We start from the raw sequence: 18,705 nt of genomic DNA on the forward strand, positions 1-18,705 counted from the left end.
CAAGAACATTATTAATTAAATAACACCTCATTAATGTTCAATTATCTTTTGTGCACATAAGCCCTTCTAATCCCCTCTACAGGTTACAGTTTATATCAAGCATTTCCAGATAAATAAATAGTAAAGGTCAGATAGGAGCTGGCAAAAGGTCACTACATAGAACAAACGAACATCCCTCTTACATATTAGTGCGCTTTGATAGCACTGCCACATTATATTGGCATCACTTTTAGCAGGCAAAATATGTTTGTACAAACATGCCTGCTGTAAGCAGTGGTACTTACAAGAACCTCCAGTATTAACTTCTATACTGTAAGATGTTCAGTTTGGGTCCCACTAAGAGCATTCAGCATCAGACATCACTGCAAACTTGATCTAAAACATGAACAAAGCTGAATTCCAGAGGTGAGGTGAGAATGGCTACCCTTGACATCAAGGCAGCATTTGACCAAGTGTCATATTAAAGTCAATGAGATCCAGGGGAAAACTCTCCTCTGGTTGGAATCATTCCTAGCACAAACCGGTCGTTGGACACTAACCATCTCAACCCCAGGACATCACTGCAGATCATCAGGGTAGTGGCCTAGGTCCAACCATCTTCAGCTGTTTCATCAATGACCTCCCCTCCATCGTTAAGGTCAGAGTGGGGATGGTCGCTGATTATTGCAGTACCATTCGCAACTCCTCAGATATTGAAGCAGTCTGTGCTCACATGCAGCAAGACCTGGATAACATTCATCCTTCAGCTGATAAGTGGCAAGTATCATTCATGTCACACAAGTCCCAAGCAATGACGATCTCAAACATGAGAGAATCTAACTATCCTCCCTTGCCATTCGATGGCATTACCATTGTTGAATTCCTACCATCAACATCCTTGGGGGCTTTACCATTGACCAGAAACTGAATTAGATCAGCCATATTAAAAACTGTGACGACAAGAGCAGGTCAGAGACTGGGAATTCAACAGCGAGTGACTGGCCTCCTGACAGTCCCAAAGACTGTCCCATCTGCAAGGCACAAGTCAGGAGTGTGGTGAAATACTCTCCACTTGCCTGGAAGAGTGCAACATTCCAACATCCAAGAAGCTCGACACCAGGGCAAAGTAGCCCAGTTGATCAGCACCCCATCCACCACCATAAACATTCACTCCCTCCAATACTGACATACAGTGTTATCTTTAGTATAGGGTGTTTGGCAGAGCATAATATGGGACTGGAGAGCAGTACCACCCATGGTATGACGTAGAGGGTCACTTGATAGTAGACTGTGTGTAGTAGAATTTGGAAGAAGCCAGCATGGAGACAGCACCCACACGTGGAAGTGCCTTGGATGGTAATGAGTTACCAATAAACGGTTTATGTTTAACCATACAAGCCTCCAGACCTCTCCATGAGACACCAAGCAACTTTACAACAGTAGCAGTGTGTACCATATACATTGTAACAACTCGCCAATGCTCCTTCAACAGCACTTTCCAAACCCGTGACCTCCAATACCTAGGACAAGGGCAGCAGACACATGGAAACAACACCACCTGCAAGCTCCCGTCCAAATCACACACCATCCTAATTTATGAAGTATATCGCTGGTCCTTCACTGCTGCTGGGTCAACATCTGGAACTCCCTTCCTATCAGCACTGTGGGTGTAGCTACACCACATGGACTGCAACTGTTCAAGAAAGCATCACCTTCTGAAGGGAAATTAGGGATGGGTGAAAAATGCTGACTTTGCTGATAATGTTCCCGTGAAAAATATTTTTAAATTTCCACATCTATCCTTTGACCTCATTGTTTTAATCTTATTTTGTCATGAAGACTCTCCCAGTCCTCATCTTTAGTTTAATATTGGCCTCATAGCTGTTCTCATAGGCCATATCAGAATCACACTTTTTCTTCTGGGTTGGTGGGTGGGTGGAGGTGGGGGGGGGTGGCGGCTTTGGCAGGGGGTTTGGGTATGCTTGCTCTATTGTTGGCCCAAAGATTTATCAAGTAATTTCTCACAAAATGTTCAAGCCAATTCCTCCCTTATCCTCAAAAGTTAATCTTATTTAATTCAAAAAGTGCAGCAGAGGGCAGTCTGCCTTATTTAATGCTCTGTCTGCAGAGAGATAACGATAGTGAACTCATCTTACCAGCACATTGACCTACTGGTTCCAAATTATTGCAGATATTCTTATTAGGGGGCCCACAATAGCCCCTGTAAAGAGTCAGCATTAGTTAGAAAAAAAATAACAAAAATTATAAGATAGTGAGGTGGAGGGTGGGGGGAAAGGAACTGACTCTATACCAATGACTTTTTTTCTACTTTAGCCAGTCAGGCTACAAGTGATCAGAAACTGTTGAACATTAATTTGAGAAAACTTGGGGCTACTCATAGTTTACCACAAAGAAGAAACAACACCTAGCAACAATGGTGGGCTTTCTCACTGTTCTTTATTAGTCTGCGTGATAGCGGATTTCCTGTTCATAGCTCAGAGCATGCTCACAACCCCTAACATGGAGTGAAGCATGTGTATCGTCTAACTACTGGTGCTCTGTCACATGATGGTAGATGATATATCTGCCTGCAAAAACATTGCGTTGTTCCACAATCGTGTCCTGTAAGGAAAAAAATTGATAAAAGTTTACTGATACTAAAAAAAATAAAATCTTGCATTGATTTGGGAGATATTTTACTTTTGAAGCATGATTAAAAGATGGGGAGACTGGGTGGCACAGTATGTTAGTACATCAAATTATTCCACTAGTTCATTAATCTAGAATTTACTTACTTGACTGTTTCACTCTTCTGTAGATGAAAAACACAATAATTGCTACGATAAGAATGGCAGCAAGTGCTCCAATCATCATTCCTGTCAGCTGGAGAAATAAAAGAAAACATTTAACTTAAATATTAAAAAGCACACTTTGTCCTCATATTGATATCAACACATCTACATTTTTCCATAACTACTGATCATCTTCCCAACTAGCCAATTCTTTCCCTCTTTCCACCTTCATGATAGAATTTGAATTGAGGTCCATAAGACCATAAGATGTAGGAGCTGAAGTAGGCCATTCTGCCCATCGAGTCTGCTCCGCCATTCAATGAGATCATGGCTGATCTGATAATCCTTAACTCCACTTTCCTGCCTTTTCCCTATAACCCTTGATTTCCTTACTGATTAAAAATCTGTCTATGTCAGCCTTGAATATACTTAACGACCCAGCTTCTACAACCCTCTGCAGTAAAGAATTCCACAAATTCACTATCCTCAGGGATGAAATTCCTCCTCATCTCTGTTTTAAATGGGCACCCCCTTGGTCTGAGATTATGCCCTCTGGTCCTAGACTCTCCCACAAGGGGAAACAACCTCTCAGCACCTACACTGTCAAGGCCCCTAAGACTCATATGTTTCAGTAAGGTCACCTCTCATTCTTCTAAACTCCAATGAGTACAGGCCCAGCCTGCTCAACGTCTCCTCATAAGAAAACACCTCCATACCGGGATCAACCTAGTGAACCTTCTCTGGACTGCCTCCAATGCCAGTATATCTTTCCTTAGATAAGGGGGCCAAAATTGTTCACAGTGTTCTAGGTGTGGTGGTTTTGTTTTGAACAATGAATTGTTATGACCTAGAACACACTGCCTGAAAGGGTGGTGGAAGCAGAGTTAAGAGAAACTTTCAAAAGGGAATTGGATAATTACTTGAAATAGATAAACATGAAGGACTGTAGACGAGATCAGGGAAGTGAAATTAATTCGATCGGTCCTTCAAATAGCTGGCACAGGCACAATGGGCTGAATGGCCTCCTTCAATGCTGTATGATTCCATAAGACATACATAAGACATAAGAGTACAAAAACAAAGCAGGGCAAGAGAAATCCAATCTTTGCCTCCCACAAGACAGACATATTAATTATATATTAATTACAATTAATTGCAGGCAAGCAGTGACCATTAACCAGGAATTCATTTGCTTTCCCAAAATATAGGAGCAGACTGAAACTGTGGTGGTTGGGGTAGGAGGTGCATGTTTAGAATGTTTATCTGAGTAAATAAATTCTTCTAAGTGTGTAAAGATTGACTCTAGTTTTAATGTGCACCACCTGGCCTTCTGGATTATAACATGGTAGCAGAGAATAATTGCCTAAAGGTGAAGATTGGAAGCTAGGAAAAAGTTTTCAAACTGAAAACTGGCAGTTGTGGAAAATAGCAGAAAGCAGGTGCAAACTGTGTAAATCAAATCCCCTAAACAAAACCTGATGTTTCTCATCAGAGTGTTAGGTAATAATAACATCAGGTGATAAGAATCTGAGGGAAAAGAATGCCTTAAGATTACATAGACAAGTTGCTCACTCTACTTGTCAAAGGTTAAAAATCCTGCTAAAAGATGCAGGCATGGTTGAGAAGAGAGTACAAGGCTAATAGAAGAAATTAGTAGGAAACGTAAAATCTGTAAAAAAAAATGAAGGACACCACCATGTCCTATTGTAAGCCTTCCATTAACACACGATTTTAATGAGGTTTCCATGAATCCAAGGTATTTTAAAGACAGAAATATTTTCATCCTATTTTATAGACCTGGCAACCAGATTTAGTCTTTCTACAATAATACATACAGTAGTAAGAACAAAAAAGGTATCATAGACAAAATCATAGACAAATGGATAGGGATCAGGCATAGAATACCAGCGAAGTTTCTGACTGATAATGGAGGCGAATTTGCCAATGACCAGCTTAGAGACATATATGAAAATATGAACATCATGATCTTGAATACCGCAGCTGAAAGTCTTTTCAACAATTGACTTTGTGAAAGGAATCATGCGGTGATCAATGATTTGCTGCATAAAATATTAGCTGATAACCAGGCATGGGCAGTTCATATAAAGATGGTTGGAGGATATAGTCCTTATCAATTAGTCTGTCAGCAAAATCCCAATTGCCTTCTGTTCTGTGTGATAGTCTTCCTGCTTTAGAAGGTACTATAATTTGTTGCATTTATTCTTGCAAATTTGGATGCATGGCATGCAGGAGAACAGGCTTTCATCAAAGATCCCAGAGAAAATTTGGAGAGCATTGAGGAATCCTACAAGACCATTTAATACAGAATTTAATTCAGGAAGTCTGATGTGCTATAAAGAGAAGGTAATTGGGAATGGAAAGGCACTGGTAAAGTTGTGATTTTAAGGGAGGACCTATCAAACATGGCAATCAAACTATTAAGGTTAATCAAACTATGGGGGCTGCCCAAGACACACAAAAGTGATGCCCCTTTATGCCTATCTTACCTATGTCTGGTTCTGCACAACGAGAATTGGCTAAGTGATTGGATGAATTGTTCCAACCAGTTTTGAGCAGGTTTTCCACGTACACAGTGAAGGATTCCTTCACATCTGCGAAGGCCCTACCGGATTTGCATATCAATAGCAATGCTGTATCCATGCGCTCATTTGACATTGCTAGTCTATTCACCAATGGTCTATTTAGGGAAGTCATTGATATTTGCACTGCAGCAAAAATCATGGCGATCTAGACGCCACCATTGCATGAATCAGTATTCATTTGCACAGTTGAGTTCAGTTTTAATGACACCATGTATGCTCAAGTAGATGGTATTGCCATGGGATCCCCTCTAGGCCTAGTTCTCGCAAACATCTTTGTCGAGTTCCATAAGAAACGTGTGTTTGATGGAATGCCACCTAACTTACCACCTGTCGCATATTTCTGATATGTGGATGATGCATTTCCTATATTTAAATCCACAGCTGCATGTAACAATTTCCTTACATACCTTAATGGGCTCCATCCTGCACTCAAATTCACCTTTGAAATGGAGCAGTCAAATGAACTCCCCTTCCTTGACATGCTAGTCAAGAAATCTGCCAGGGGGTTCTCTACCATGGTCTCCCATAAGCCTACCTTACTGGTCAATATACACGTAATGAGATTCTCACAGTTCCACACGCTATAAGATTGGTCTTATCGGCAACCTTATAAACCTTTTCTCACCATACAAGTTTGATGTTGAAATAGGGCGCGTCAAAGGCATTCTGCAGGATAACAGCTACCCTGATCAGATCATTTCACGTTGTATATCACACACACTCATGAACAGGCCTAAGGCCATCACTTTCAGCCCTGAAAAGTGCCCAGTCTACCTCAGATTGCCCTGGAAGGGCAAGGTATCTCAAAAATTTGAGCAACAGATGAAGCTAGCTGTTTCACACTGGCTACTATGCTGTAACAACACGAGTGGTATTCACCACTAACAGGATGTTGCCATCAAGCCAAAAAGATGTTCTGCCTATCACACAAATAAGTAATGTGGCATTTGAATTTCAGGGCCAGTGTGATGCTAGGTTTGTAGGCTGTACATCCCAAAGACTGGCGGATCATATGAAACAGCATGTCCCAGCTACTGTTCACAATGGGCAGGGTACAGACTGTACCCAATCAGCTCATGCCTGCAAAACTCAAAACACAGTGTCCAACATGAGATGTGATTCTGCAAATGGACAAGATTTGATAAAAATCCTCAGTGTGCTAAAAATTACACTAACAACCAGTTTAAGATCGTCAGTCGGGCTCGCAGTGTGGCGCACTTGCATGTACTGGAAGCTACATATATTAAACACAGGGCCCTGTTCTTTGCAGGCAGAAAGGACATGTACACACATTACACCTGTTTCAGCTGAACAAAATAAGTGACAGCCATTCGCTCACTCATTCTTCAGGGAAATGCCTTGACCAATCAGGGTCAAGCTGCCTGGTTTAAATTTCAAACAATGCTTGGCAGTTAACTGCCAGTCAACATCAATTGTTGCATTCTCCATGGCAACGCCTCTACCAGAGTCCACTTGCCAACCAATCAGCACTCTCTTCTCATACAGTATAAATTGTTGTTTTCCCCTTTTATTAGTATTCTTGCAAAGTGCCCTGATGAGTGCAAGACGAAAAGCTTTGACATGTCTCTTTTTTTTAGCAATAATTAAGGTTAGGGTTCATTCCTCACAAACAACTGGAATTAATCAAAAAATCTCAGACTCTGAGCAAGTGACAGAAGTAAACGAGGCACCTTGTACCTCAAACGTTCATGTGTTTTAAGAGGGTTCTGAAGAACAAAATGCAGTAGATCAAAGGCTGGATAGTGGCAATTACTGGATCATGACACATATGACAGAGCTATCACACTCGCAAACCAATTATCCAGAGTGGGTACTTGGGGTGACATATATTTCAGATGGGTCTATCGAATGGTGGGATGCAACAATTGTGCGAAGTGCAGGAAAACCTCTTCATTCATATATTGGCTGAATGTTCAGGATGATGGCCAAGAAGCGAGACCCATGAACTGGCAGAAAAGGGTGAGAGAGTGGAAAGGGGGAAAGCACAATGCAAGTTGTGATAGAGTCTGGAAGTGACTCGTGTCATAAAACAAACACGAAGCACAGAAAGAACCTCTGATAGTGCAAGAGTGAGGTCTTGCAGTAGTAATCCCAACAGACATTAAAATGGAAAGAGGGCAAAGCGTGAATAGGTTAGACAATTAAATAAAGGGCACAGAATAATCCCACAGCAGAATATGAAGTAGACGTTCTCTTGACCGTGAAGTTTTGGTAGTTGCCAATAAACGTGACAAAGGGGCAAAATAAAGGGAGTTAGATAATTTGAGAAAGTTTGAATTTATTCTGAAATAAAGTCAACCAACTTTGTCACATAGGTGAATTTGTACAGGAAACATCAGTGTAGATGGGAGTTGAGGCTAAAAATTTGAGGCTAATTGCTAGGGGTTTCAAAGAGTGTCTGCATGATTCAGATGTTAGTGTGAATTCTCCCTCAGCTGGTAAAGTAATCTTGAAAATCTTTTTACCTGTTGGGTACATATTCATGAGAGTGCAGGTCAATCAATCGACACAAAAGCCATGTTTCTGCAGGGCAATAATTTTCAGAGAAATCTTTCTGAAACCACCCAAAGAGTTGATGCAGAAGGGAAACTATGGACAAGAAACAAATGCGTCTATGGCCTGAGTGATGCCTTCAGGGTGTTGTATTTTTCAGTGAGATATGTTTAGCTGAAAATAGGTTGCGTTCAACGAAAAGCAGATCCCGCAATGTTTTACTAGTTTCATAAAGGAACATTTTCCAGCATCTCCATGATACATGTTGATGATTTCTTACTGGGAGGTACTGAGGAATTTGAAAACTGTGTTATTAATAAAGATTACAGCAAAATTTAAAAGTGGAGCCAGGTTTGTGGGGTTTTTTGAGTACATTGGTTTAGATATGAAACAAAGTAGGTCTAGAATAACTTTAAATCAGCAATCCTATTTCGAGAGTGTTACTTCCATCCCAATTAATTGTACTGAGGCCTGACGAAATATGATATTCCGAGAAAGATACAGAGCCATTGCAAAGCTTGATTAGTTAGTTAAACTGGTTGTGCACTCAGACTAGATCAGATACGACTTTTGATGTGTTGGAGTTAAGTATGACATTGAAACACCGTAAAATAGAGAACGTCTTAAGGGTAATGAAGTAATTGTTTTAAATCTGGATAAATACATACTCAAGTTCCCATCCTTAGATGACCCAATCATTTTTAGCGATGCTTCACATGCTAATCTTTCTGATGAGTATTCTGGTGAAACTGGTTTCATAACATTTCTGATGGGTCAGAGTGGGAATTGTTATCCTTCAGACTGGGAAGCTAAGAAAGTAAAAAAAGGTTGTTAAAAGTACTTTGGCTGCTGAAACTCACCCTCTTGCGGAAGCAGTGAATATGGGATTCTATTTGGCAAATACTTTAAGTGAGATTCTGTACATTGGGCATATTGAAAATAATATATCCATTGAATGTTATGTAGATAATCATTTACTGTGGAATAATGTACACTATGAGAAAAGGCTATGGATTAGTCTTGCTGAGTTGAAACAAACACTGGAGAAAAAAATAAATCTCTAAAATTAGATAGGTAGATGTGTGTTATCAGCTGTTTTACAAAAGGTAATGCATGTATGAAGAAATAGTTAGGAGCCCTAGAGGAGGGACATTTTGGAATGTAATGCCTTGTACAAAATATGGAGTTCTTTGATTTAATTCATTTTGAAATTTTGGTTGTACATAAAAACTCTTTTTTATTTGAAGAGATAAAAGGGAATCTGTTAATTGTATATTAGTGGTATTTAATTGTATGCAGGTGGTGGGCATTAACTGGAGATTCACTTGTGCTCCTATATATAGGAACAGACAGAAACTGCGGTGGTTGGGATAGGAGGTGTATGTTTGTAAAGTGTATCTCTTTAAATAAATCCTTATAAAATATAAAGATTGGCCCCAGTTCTATCCTTCATCAACTAGCTTTCTGGATTATAACAGGCAGTTTTTACATACCATTGTGGTCTGAATTTTCTCTTCCATAAACTGTTGTAGTAATGCAGGAAGGTCCCCACTGATTGGTATCCCAACCTGTGACACAAAGTGAAAAATATTTACTTATAAAAGTAAATTTAACATGTTTTAGTAATTTCAATTTTTGCATTAATTGAGCAGGAAGGAACTATATCACCAAAAGATTCTGACTGGTAGAATTTTTCACTGGACCCAGTAACATTTTTTTGCAGTTTCTTTATTTACAGATTCCTCTGCAGAGTCCGGATAACATCTATATAAGGCAGTTGATTGGAAACAAATGAACTAGGACAACATCAAAGAACTTATATTTATAAATGTACTTGTGTTCCGAAGAAGTCATATTGGACTCGAAACAGTAACTCTGTTTCTCTCTCCACAGATGCTGCCAGACCTGAGATTTTCCAGTATTTTTTGTTTTTATTTTATTTGTACAGCACCTTTTATTTGTCAGGAACAACTAGAAATGCTTCACAGCCATTTAAATACTTTAAAAAATGCAGACACAGTTATGTAGGTAAACACAGCAATCAATTTACGTTTAACAAAGTCTCTCAAAAGCAATGGTTTATATGGGCAGTTTTCCTGTTTTAGTGGTGTAGGTTGAAGCATAGCCAAATGCGGAAGGGTAATAATCATAAGCACCAATCATGATAACTCTAAAAATGAGGAACTGCATATTTGGAAAGTTACAAGTCAACAGTTTCTTCATAAGCACAAGTTGGATATTACTAGTCGGTAGAAGAATCCAAAGGGCAATCTGTTCCAACCAATTCCTGCAAAAAGAAAACAACTAAGGAAGTTGCTTTTTCATTGCTTCTCCTAATTTTAGAGCATCTCTTCACATATTCCTATTGACTTTTAATAATAAAAATAGGGTGACCAGATTTTCAAAAGTCAAAGCTGCAACACATTGAAAAGACATGGGTAGGCAGGGGTCTGTGATGATTGACATATTGGGTGACCAATGGCGGAAGTCTGGGGAAGGGGCAGCTAGAGGAAGGAGGTCATGTGAAGACATCTCCCAGACTATGTATAGCTATGTGATGGTGTTTCTAGAAACAAGGATGAAATTTCACATAGATTTTCTTCACCCCACCACCACACCTCAGGCCCTGTTTATATTTGACAAAAAGGGAAATGGCCAAAGCCAGGGCATTTGAACTATTTTTAGGAAATTATCCTAAATGAAAAACTGGGACTGTCCCAGTAAAACCAGGATGTCTGGTCACTCTAAACAAGTGCAGTGGATGCAGGCTCCTTGGGTTGACACCACTATAATAGGCTTGAACTGTCCAGCAGATACATCCTACAAAATTCTCATTTCACAAAACATGCCTGGTTCTGTTTAAAAGGCAAACTTATGTGCAAAGTTACTGTACTACACATGAAAACCAACCATAGTCATGTCATATACCCTCAGGATGCATAACACCATTTAATTGCATGCTCTCAGTGTTTGAAAGATACTAAGGCTCTGCAGTTACGATGCATGTTGAAGAGGTCTAAAAAAACTGATGCATTACCTCTGAGCTCACGCAGCCATCCGGTTCTTTCAACACATCTGGAGCAATGAAACAGAGAGCAAAGTAATTAATTGGTTACGAACAAAACTAAGTTACGTAGCGCTGACAGTAAATTAAACTGACATTACAAAGGCAGCATAATCCGCATCAAAAACAAAATTTGCTGGAAAAACTCATCAGGTCTGACAACATCTGTGGAGCTGAACAACTTCAGATCATGAACTCTCTCCTCCATCCTCACCCCTTTTTGATCCCCTTTTTTCAAATATTTATTTTTTAATTTTAATTTTTATATATACATTTTCCCACCCATTTCTATTCTTATTTTTAAAATTTATTTCCATTCATTGTTTTATCCCCACCTTTTAGCCTATTTTGATCTTTTCTCCAACACCGCCCCCTCCCCCCACCCCACCCCCACTAGGGCCATCTGTCACTTGCTCATCCTGCTTTCTACTCTTAATGTCACCATTAGCACCTCCTTTAGCCCGTATCACCACCATCAACACCCCTTCGACCTTTTGTTTATGACATCTTTTGCAATCTCACCTTTGCCTCCACCTGTCACTGGTCTTCTCTCCAGCTTCATCTGTTCCCCCCGCCCCCCAAACAGTATATATTTCACCACATTTCTACTTCTCTTTAGTTCTGAAGAAGATTCATCTGGACTCGAAACGTTAACTCTGTCCTCTCCACAGATGCTGTCAGACCTGCTGAGTTTTTCCAGCGATTTTTGTTTTTGTTTCAGATTTCCAGCATCTGCAGTATTTTGCTTTTAGGATAATCTGCATGTTTTGAAAAATTATTTACACCTTCCATTTCTCAGGTATTCTAGCAAAGATGTACTTGTGAACATTTCTAAGACCAAATTGTCATTTCCATGGTCCATCCAATGTACATGTGTGTCCCCAACCATGTCAACAATGTACTCAATTCTCCGTTGCTGTTTCACACCAGTCACAGTTTATTGTCCCAGTTTCAGCTCAAGATAGTGACTCATAATGGGGATAAGGCTCCTATGGTAACTTTGTGTGCAGGTCTAGACGATGAGCAATGGCAGGATATTTGGCAATTAGGAATATTGCAGTTGAACCTGTCTGCATACAATGTGCCTTTGAATCAGAGATCAATTTTATGCCTACAACACCTGCCCTGGTTGAAACAGGCTAACTAGGGACACTGGGGATCAAACCATGACTATCGCTTAGAGCTCAATATAACAGAAGCTCACAGAGCTAGAACGGTACACAATAAAAGAAAAGCCCACATTGATTTACGCCGTATGCAACAGAACCTTTTTTTTAAATTGAAGCTCATTTTCATAAATTAAGCAAAGCAAGCACTCCATGGCACCAGTTAAAATGGTTTAATCTTTCATACAACACCCGTTTCTTTAAATTCCCTGCTATTAGGAAAAACAAATACTATTTTCTGCTACTCCACAATGTGTGCACCAGCCAGCATGCTTCTACCATCCCCCCACCCACCATAAACACAGAACTAAACAAATGCCATGTGACTACACTATATTATAACTCTGTCACATGCTGCAAGGCCATTACATGCTCCATAAAGCAGAATCATCCAGCAGAAATGGGTGTGGCTACAGAGACACTGTTTTAGCCACCTGCATTAATTCTAGTCCAAAAGATCTAATTAACTCACAATGCAGCTAAATGTTCTTCAAGTGTATACATACTTAACAACATCTTGCATCGTTCAGTAACCAAGAAAGCGAGGCACTCATAATGATAAAAAAAACACCCTGGTAAAATGGTATTACAATCAGCAGAGGTTAAAGTACACATGCACACTCTGTGCAAACATGATTGCTGAGCTCAAATGGTCAATAACATTACCTAATTAAATTACTCATTTTATTTACTGATCAGAAATGCAATTCATCAAATCGGATTCCCAATTCGTCCCATATGGCCAGTGGCTAACTTATTAGACACCATAACAAACCATTACAAGGGTAGATTTTGTGCATCAGGTCCAGAGATTGTAATTATTGCTACAGCTGGGAAACATTTTCCTTCTATATTCTCATCTTCATTCTTTAGGTTATAAACCTAGTCTCAAAATCAGCAAACATTTAATGTAAAAGTTAGTGGTTCATTGAAGAAAGAGTTAATATTATTTCATGTACACATTACATAAAGAAGAATGATTAAATGGAATGAATTGTGAATTTCCTAGTAATTGATTGCAGATTATAGTGATGTCACAAATATCTTGTTACCTTAAACATCAAGAACACAGGCTAGCTCCTCCCATACCAACAGCTGCTCCAGAGCAAAGGAATTAATCCAAACAACATAAAGGCATAAAATCAAAAGGCACAAACACACCAGAAAGAGTGGGGAGTAAAAGAAAAGCAAGACTTGCATTTAACAGTATCTTTCATAACCTCGAAGTTCTTCACATCCAAAAGTGCACTTTTAAAGTGTAGCCACTGCTATAACATAGGAAATCAGGCAGCCAAAAGTCCCACAAATGGCAATCTGATAATGACCAGACATTGTCTTTTTAAATCATGTTGGTTGAGGAATACATAGTAGCCCAGGACACCAGGAAGAACTCGCTGTTCTTTTTCAAATAGTGCCACCAGATCATTTACATCCACCTGAGAGCAGGCGGGGCTTCAGTTTAATGTCTCATCCTCCAATAGTACAGCATTCCCTCAGTACTGCACTGGAGTGTCAGCCTGGATGTTGTACTCGTCTTTGGAGTGGAACTTGAACTCTCAACATTGACTCAGAGGCAATGAGATTAAGGTTCTGCAAGGTGGTGGGTGCGGTGCGTTGCCAGGGCCTTGATCTAAATGGAAATCTAGACTTATACTGTAAAAGTTTCTCCCTCTCTCTTGTGGAATGAGTTTGGCTCTCTTCATCAAGCTCCTTGTGGGTACAAGTTAATGGCACAAAATGACTATAACTTAAGCACAACAATGGTTGCACTGATAAAGGTTGGGGTGTTCTTCTATGATGAGATAAGCATGAGGACACACAGTTGAGTTAAAGTAACCCTTGCTCTCCTTGTTCTGGGACTACTTGATGCTAACAGTAGGAGGAGACTCGAAAAGTATTTAATTTCCCAGAAAAAACACTCATCTTGAGAACTAATATTTAACTACATTAAATAACTCCTTATGGCTCACTGACAGACATCCATAACAAATTTAAATATTAGGTTAAGAAATCAGTCATCTTTTCTGCAATCTTTGTTCAAATTATTGTTAACAATCATTAACACCACATAAATTAATGTTTAAACAGTTACCTTTTGGTCAAGATTGCTATAAAAATAAAGACGAAAAGTCCTTCCTCTAACCTCAGGGAAGTTTTGTTTTCAGGGACTTGGGCTGCTTTCTTGCAGTTCCAAATTGGCACCCTGATCACGATCAATTAATCTGCTTAGGTGCTTATGCTTAGTAATTCTCTCAAAGTCAGGGTCATTTTAAATGTGGAAAAGTAAATTTATGCCAATTCAAGAGGACAGAAGGTGTTTACAGAATTTTTTCCAATGTTACGGAATCTGTGAAAAATCTGGTTCTAATTATCTTACAGCCTGCCCAGAAGTTTAAAAGGGTCACTGTAGCTCAGGCCTACTTGAGACAGAGGATTATATAAAAGTCCAATTTGAATTACAGTTCCATTCTAATTTATTACTTATGCATCTGAAGTGCAAAGCAAGGAGAAACTTTTCTCTAACATTTCATTAAAGATTCCAGCTAAATTGATTTTTAAAAAATTTTTTAATGATCATTAGAACTTATGAATTCTAAAAACTTTAAAAATGATCATGAATTTCTGATTATCTACAGAACTTGAACAACAATCACCTCTCAGCTCTGAACTAAGCGTGCATGTAACAAGAGCCTGTACAGAATTAGGCAACACAGCTTCAAGTAACTGCAGTCTGCTCATTAAGATAAGCTATTTCTCAGGGTTACAGAAGATTCTCTATTTTACGCATCACGGCAGCAGTAAGGTCCCACAGCAAATGGTTCCATAATCTTAGGGAGTGTCCAAACATTTCTTCAGTTCAAAAACATGTTACTTACAAATGTTCTGGTACCCCTCCGCCCACCCCACACCCTCCACCATTCAGTTTGCCCGTTTTTTTCTGATAAACGGTTAGTCAAGTGTTCATTTGTTAGCAGCAACCCCCGGGTATAGATTGGAAACACTGTGCTGCGATCTCCCCACACAAAATGGGAAGGATGACACACTGATTGTCACCAGCAAACCCCACTATAATCGCCACATGTACGAAGGAAATGTTTGCATTTGAATTTATTCTCGTGATGAGGGTGATGCTAGCTGGCAAGGCTACATTTACGGTGGTTGGTGGCCCTTCTCTTTTAGCCAATGGAATCATTGTGATGGTGATGGTGTATTGTAAGGGATTTCCAGGACATTGAGCCAGTGACAATGTTACCAGCAAATGCAGGGCAGTCATAATGTAATGGGCATCTTTCCTGTAAGATGAATAAATTAGTTTTTAGATTAACACTGAAACCAAAACAATTTCATCAAATACTGCATCCATCTGAGATGGGTACCATGAAGAGGCAAACCAGAGTACACCATGGTGGCAGAGTAACTGCTTCCATGGTTTCTTTAGCTCATCTTTGTCCAGTGACCCCCACGAGTGCAGGTGTCAGAAGTGTGCAGTATATTATACACCTCAATCATGTCCCCCCTCAATCTCCTCTGCTCCAGGGAAAATATCCCCAGTCTATCCAATCTCTCCTCATAACTAAAACTCTCCAGCCCAGGCAACATCCTGGTAAATTTCCTCTGCACTCTCTCTAGTGCAATCACATCCTTCCTATTATGCAGATTCCAGAACTGCACACAATGTTCTAGCTGTGGCCTCACCATCATTTTATACAATTCCAGCATAACCTCCCTGCTCTTATATTCTATGCCTCGGCTAATAAAGGCAAGTGTCCCATATGCCTTCTTAACCACCTTATCTACCTTTCCCGCTACCTTAAAGGACCAATGGACATGTACACCAAGGTCCCTCTGATCCTTGGTACTTCTCAAGGTCCTACCATTCATCGTGTATTCCCATGCTGTGTTTGTCCTGCCCAAGTGCATCACCTCACACTTATCCGGATTAAGTTCCATTTGCCACTGATCAGCCCATCTGGCCAGCCCATCTATATCCTCCTGTAATCTAAGGCTATCCTCCTCACTATTTACCACCCCACCAGTTATCATGTCATCCGCGAACTTACGGATCAACCCTCCTACATTCAAGTCTAAATTGTTTATATATACCACAAATAGCAAGGGACCCAACACCGATCCCTGTGGAACCCCACTGGACACAAGCATCCAGTCATAAAAACACCCCTGGACTATCGCCCTTTGCTTCCTGCCACTCAGCCAATTCTGGATCCAATTTGCCAAATTGCCTTGGGCTCTCACCTTCCTTATTAGTCTCCCATGCGGGACCTTATCAAAAGCCTTGCTGAAGTCCAAGTAGACTATGTCAAACGCATTGCCCTCATCTACACACCTGGTCACCTCTTCGAAAAATTCAATCAAATTGGTAAGACATGACCTCCCCTTAACAAAACCATGCTGACTGTCCTTGATTAATCCCTGCCTCTCCAAATGTAGATTAATTCTGTCCCTCAGAATTGCTTCCAATAGTTTCCCCAGCACTGACGTTATACTGACTGGCCTGTAGTTCCCTAGTTTATCCCTTCTTGAATAACAGTACCACATTGGCTGTCCTCCAGTCCTCTGGCACCTCTCCTGTGGCCAGAGAGGTATTGAATACAATTCTGTGATTCTATGTTGTCTAACTGCATAATCACACTGAGGACACCCTCCATGTTACGCGGTCCATCCACCATGCTAAATTGGATAGCTTCAAAACAGTTCTTGCAGCTCAAATCTGGACACCCACCAAGTGCTCTACACCATCAGTAGCAGCAGGAATGTATCCACTTCAATCTGTTACTTCAATGCCCACTATTACCATCGAGCCAGGTGACCAACCCTGGTTTAATGACAGTATGGAAGCACTTGTCCACAGCAGCACCTGTCGCACCTGATAATGAAGCATCCATCTGGTGAAGTTCCAACACAAGATTGCACATATCCTAAATCATAAACTTATACAAAACATTCAGCCCATCACATCTGTGCCAGCTGTTTGAAAGAGCTGTTCAATTTAGTCCCACAACACAGTTTTACCCCATAACCCTACAAATTGGTTCTCTTCAAGTCCATGCCCAATTGCCTACTGAAAGTTCCCATGGGATGCAAGGCAGTGTGTTCCAGGTCTTAACACTCTATCAAACCCTTCATATACCTCAATTAGATCTGCCATTATCCCTCTCTGCTCTTAGGACAGCTTCCCCAATCTCTCCAGTAATTGAATTCCCTCATCCTTGGTATCATCCTGGTACCTCCGCTGTAACCTCTCCAGGGCCTTGACATCCTTCCTAAGGAGTGGTGCCCAGAATTGTACAAAATGCTCCAGCTGACACCAAACTAGAGATTGCAATGATTTAGCATGACTTCTTTGCTTTTCTATTCAATGAACCTATTTATAAAGCCAAGCATTCCATTAGTTTTCTCAACCACCTAATCAACTGGTCCCGCCACCTTCAAAGGTTTGTGAACATGCACTTCCAGATCCTTCTTGTCTTGCACCCTCTGACAATTGTTAACTCTGTTTCTCTCTCCACAGATGCTGTCAGGCCTGCTGAGTTTTACCAGCACTTTCAGTTTTAATTCAGGAAACATTTGGTCAGATGGCCAAAAGCTTGACAAAGAGGTATGTTTTAAGGAGTACCTCAAAGGAGGAAAGGGAGATAAAGAGGCAGAGAGGTTTAGGGAGGGAATTCCAGAGCTTAGGGCCCAGGCAGCTGAAAGCGTAGCCGCCAATGGTAGAGCAATTAAAATCGGAAATGCTCAAGAAGCCAAATTGGAGGAGCAAAGAGATCTCGATGATTGTGGCAATGGAGGAGATTACAGAAATAGGGAGTGTGAGGGATTTGAAAAGTATAATCATTTTAAAATCTAGACATTGCTTAACCAGGAGCTAATGGAGTGTAGCGACCACAGGGGAGATGGGTGAATAGGAATTGGTATGAGTTAGGACACGGGCAGCAGAGTTTTAACTGACTTCAAGTTTGCAGATGGTAGAACCTGGGTGGCCAGCCAGGAGTGCATTGGAATGGTCAAGTCTACAAGTAACAAAGGCGTGGATGAGAAGCAGATAAACAGGTTATTAAAGCTTCTTCATCAAATAGCTCAATCAGGTTGGTCAAATGTGACTTGGATTTTAATAAATCTATGCTGGCTGCCCCTTATGAACCTATGCTTCTCCAAGTGAGAATTAATTTTGGCCTTAAAAATGGTCTTTAGTAGTTGTTCCACTATTCCACATTATACTGACCTATTGTTACCAGTTTTAGTCTGCAATCTTTTTTCAATAATATTTGCAATCCACCAGTCGTCTGGTGCCACTCCAATATTCAAAAGGATTAAATATCGTAGTTAGAGTATAAGCTATCTCTATCTTAGACATGTGACTAAACAGCAAAAACATGATTTAGACAAAACTAAGCAATCCCACAACCAATGGATCAGATCAAAACTCTGCAGTCCTGCTACATCAGTCTGAAAGGTGGTGAACAATTAAACAACTAACAGAAGTAGAAGCTCCATGAACATCTGCAACCTCAATGTCAGAGTCCAGCACGAAAACAAAAGACAGGTTGAAGCAACTGTGATCACCTTCA

General features: G+C 40.3%; 1 protein-coding gene across 4 annotated transcripts in view; it reads right to left on the reverse strand.

Moving 5' to 3' along the window:
- Positions 1–18,705, reverse strand: part of pnpla7b (patatin-like phospholipase domain containing 7b) — a 317,033-nt gene that overhangs the window by 285,064 nt on the left and 13,264 nt on the right. For 2 of the 4 annotated variants that reach the window (XM_078550357.1, XM_078550356.1), the window contains 3 exons: positions 10,926–10,963; positions 9,382–9,456; positions 2,775–2,862 (listed from right to left, as the gene is read on the reverse strand). In XM_078550357.1, the coding sequence (XP_078406483.1) occupies positions 2,775–2,862; positions 9,382–9,456; positions 10,926–10,963 (201 nt within the window). Of the gene's footprint in view, positions 1–2,774; positions 2,863–9,381; positions 9,457–10,925; positions 10,964–12,310; positions 12,410–18,705 lie in introns of those variants that run through there. The other 2 variants (XM_078550358.1, XM_078550360.1) reach the window with 2 other exon arrangements.

The sequence above is a fragment of the Cetorhinus maximus genome, chromosome 10 (genome assembly GCF_964194155.1).
Source record: "Cetorhinus maximus chromosome 10, sCetMax3.hap1.1, whole genome shotgun sequence".
Classification (NCBI taxonomy): Eukaryota; Metazoa; Chordata; class Chondrichthyes; order Lamniformes; family Cetorhinidae; genus Cetorhinus; species Cetorhinus maximus.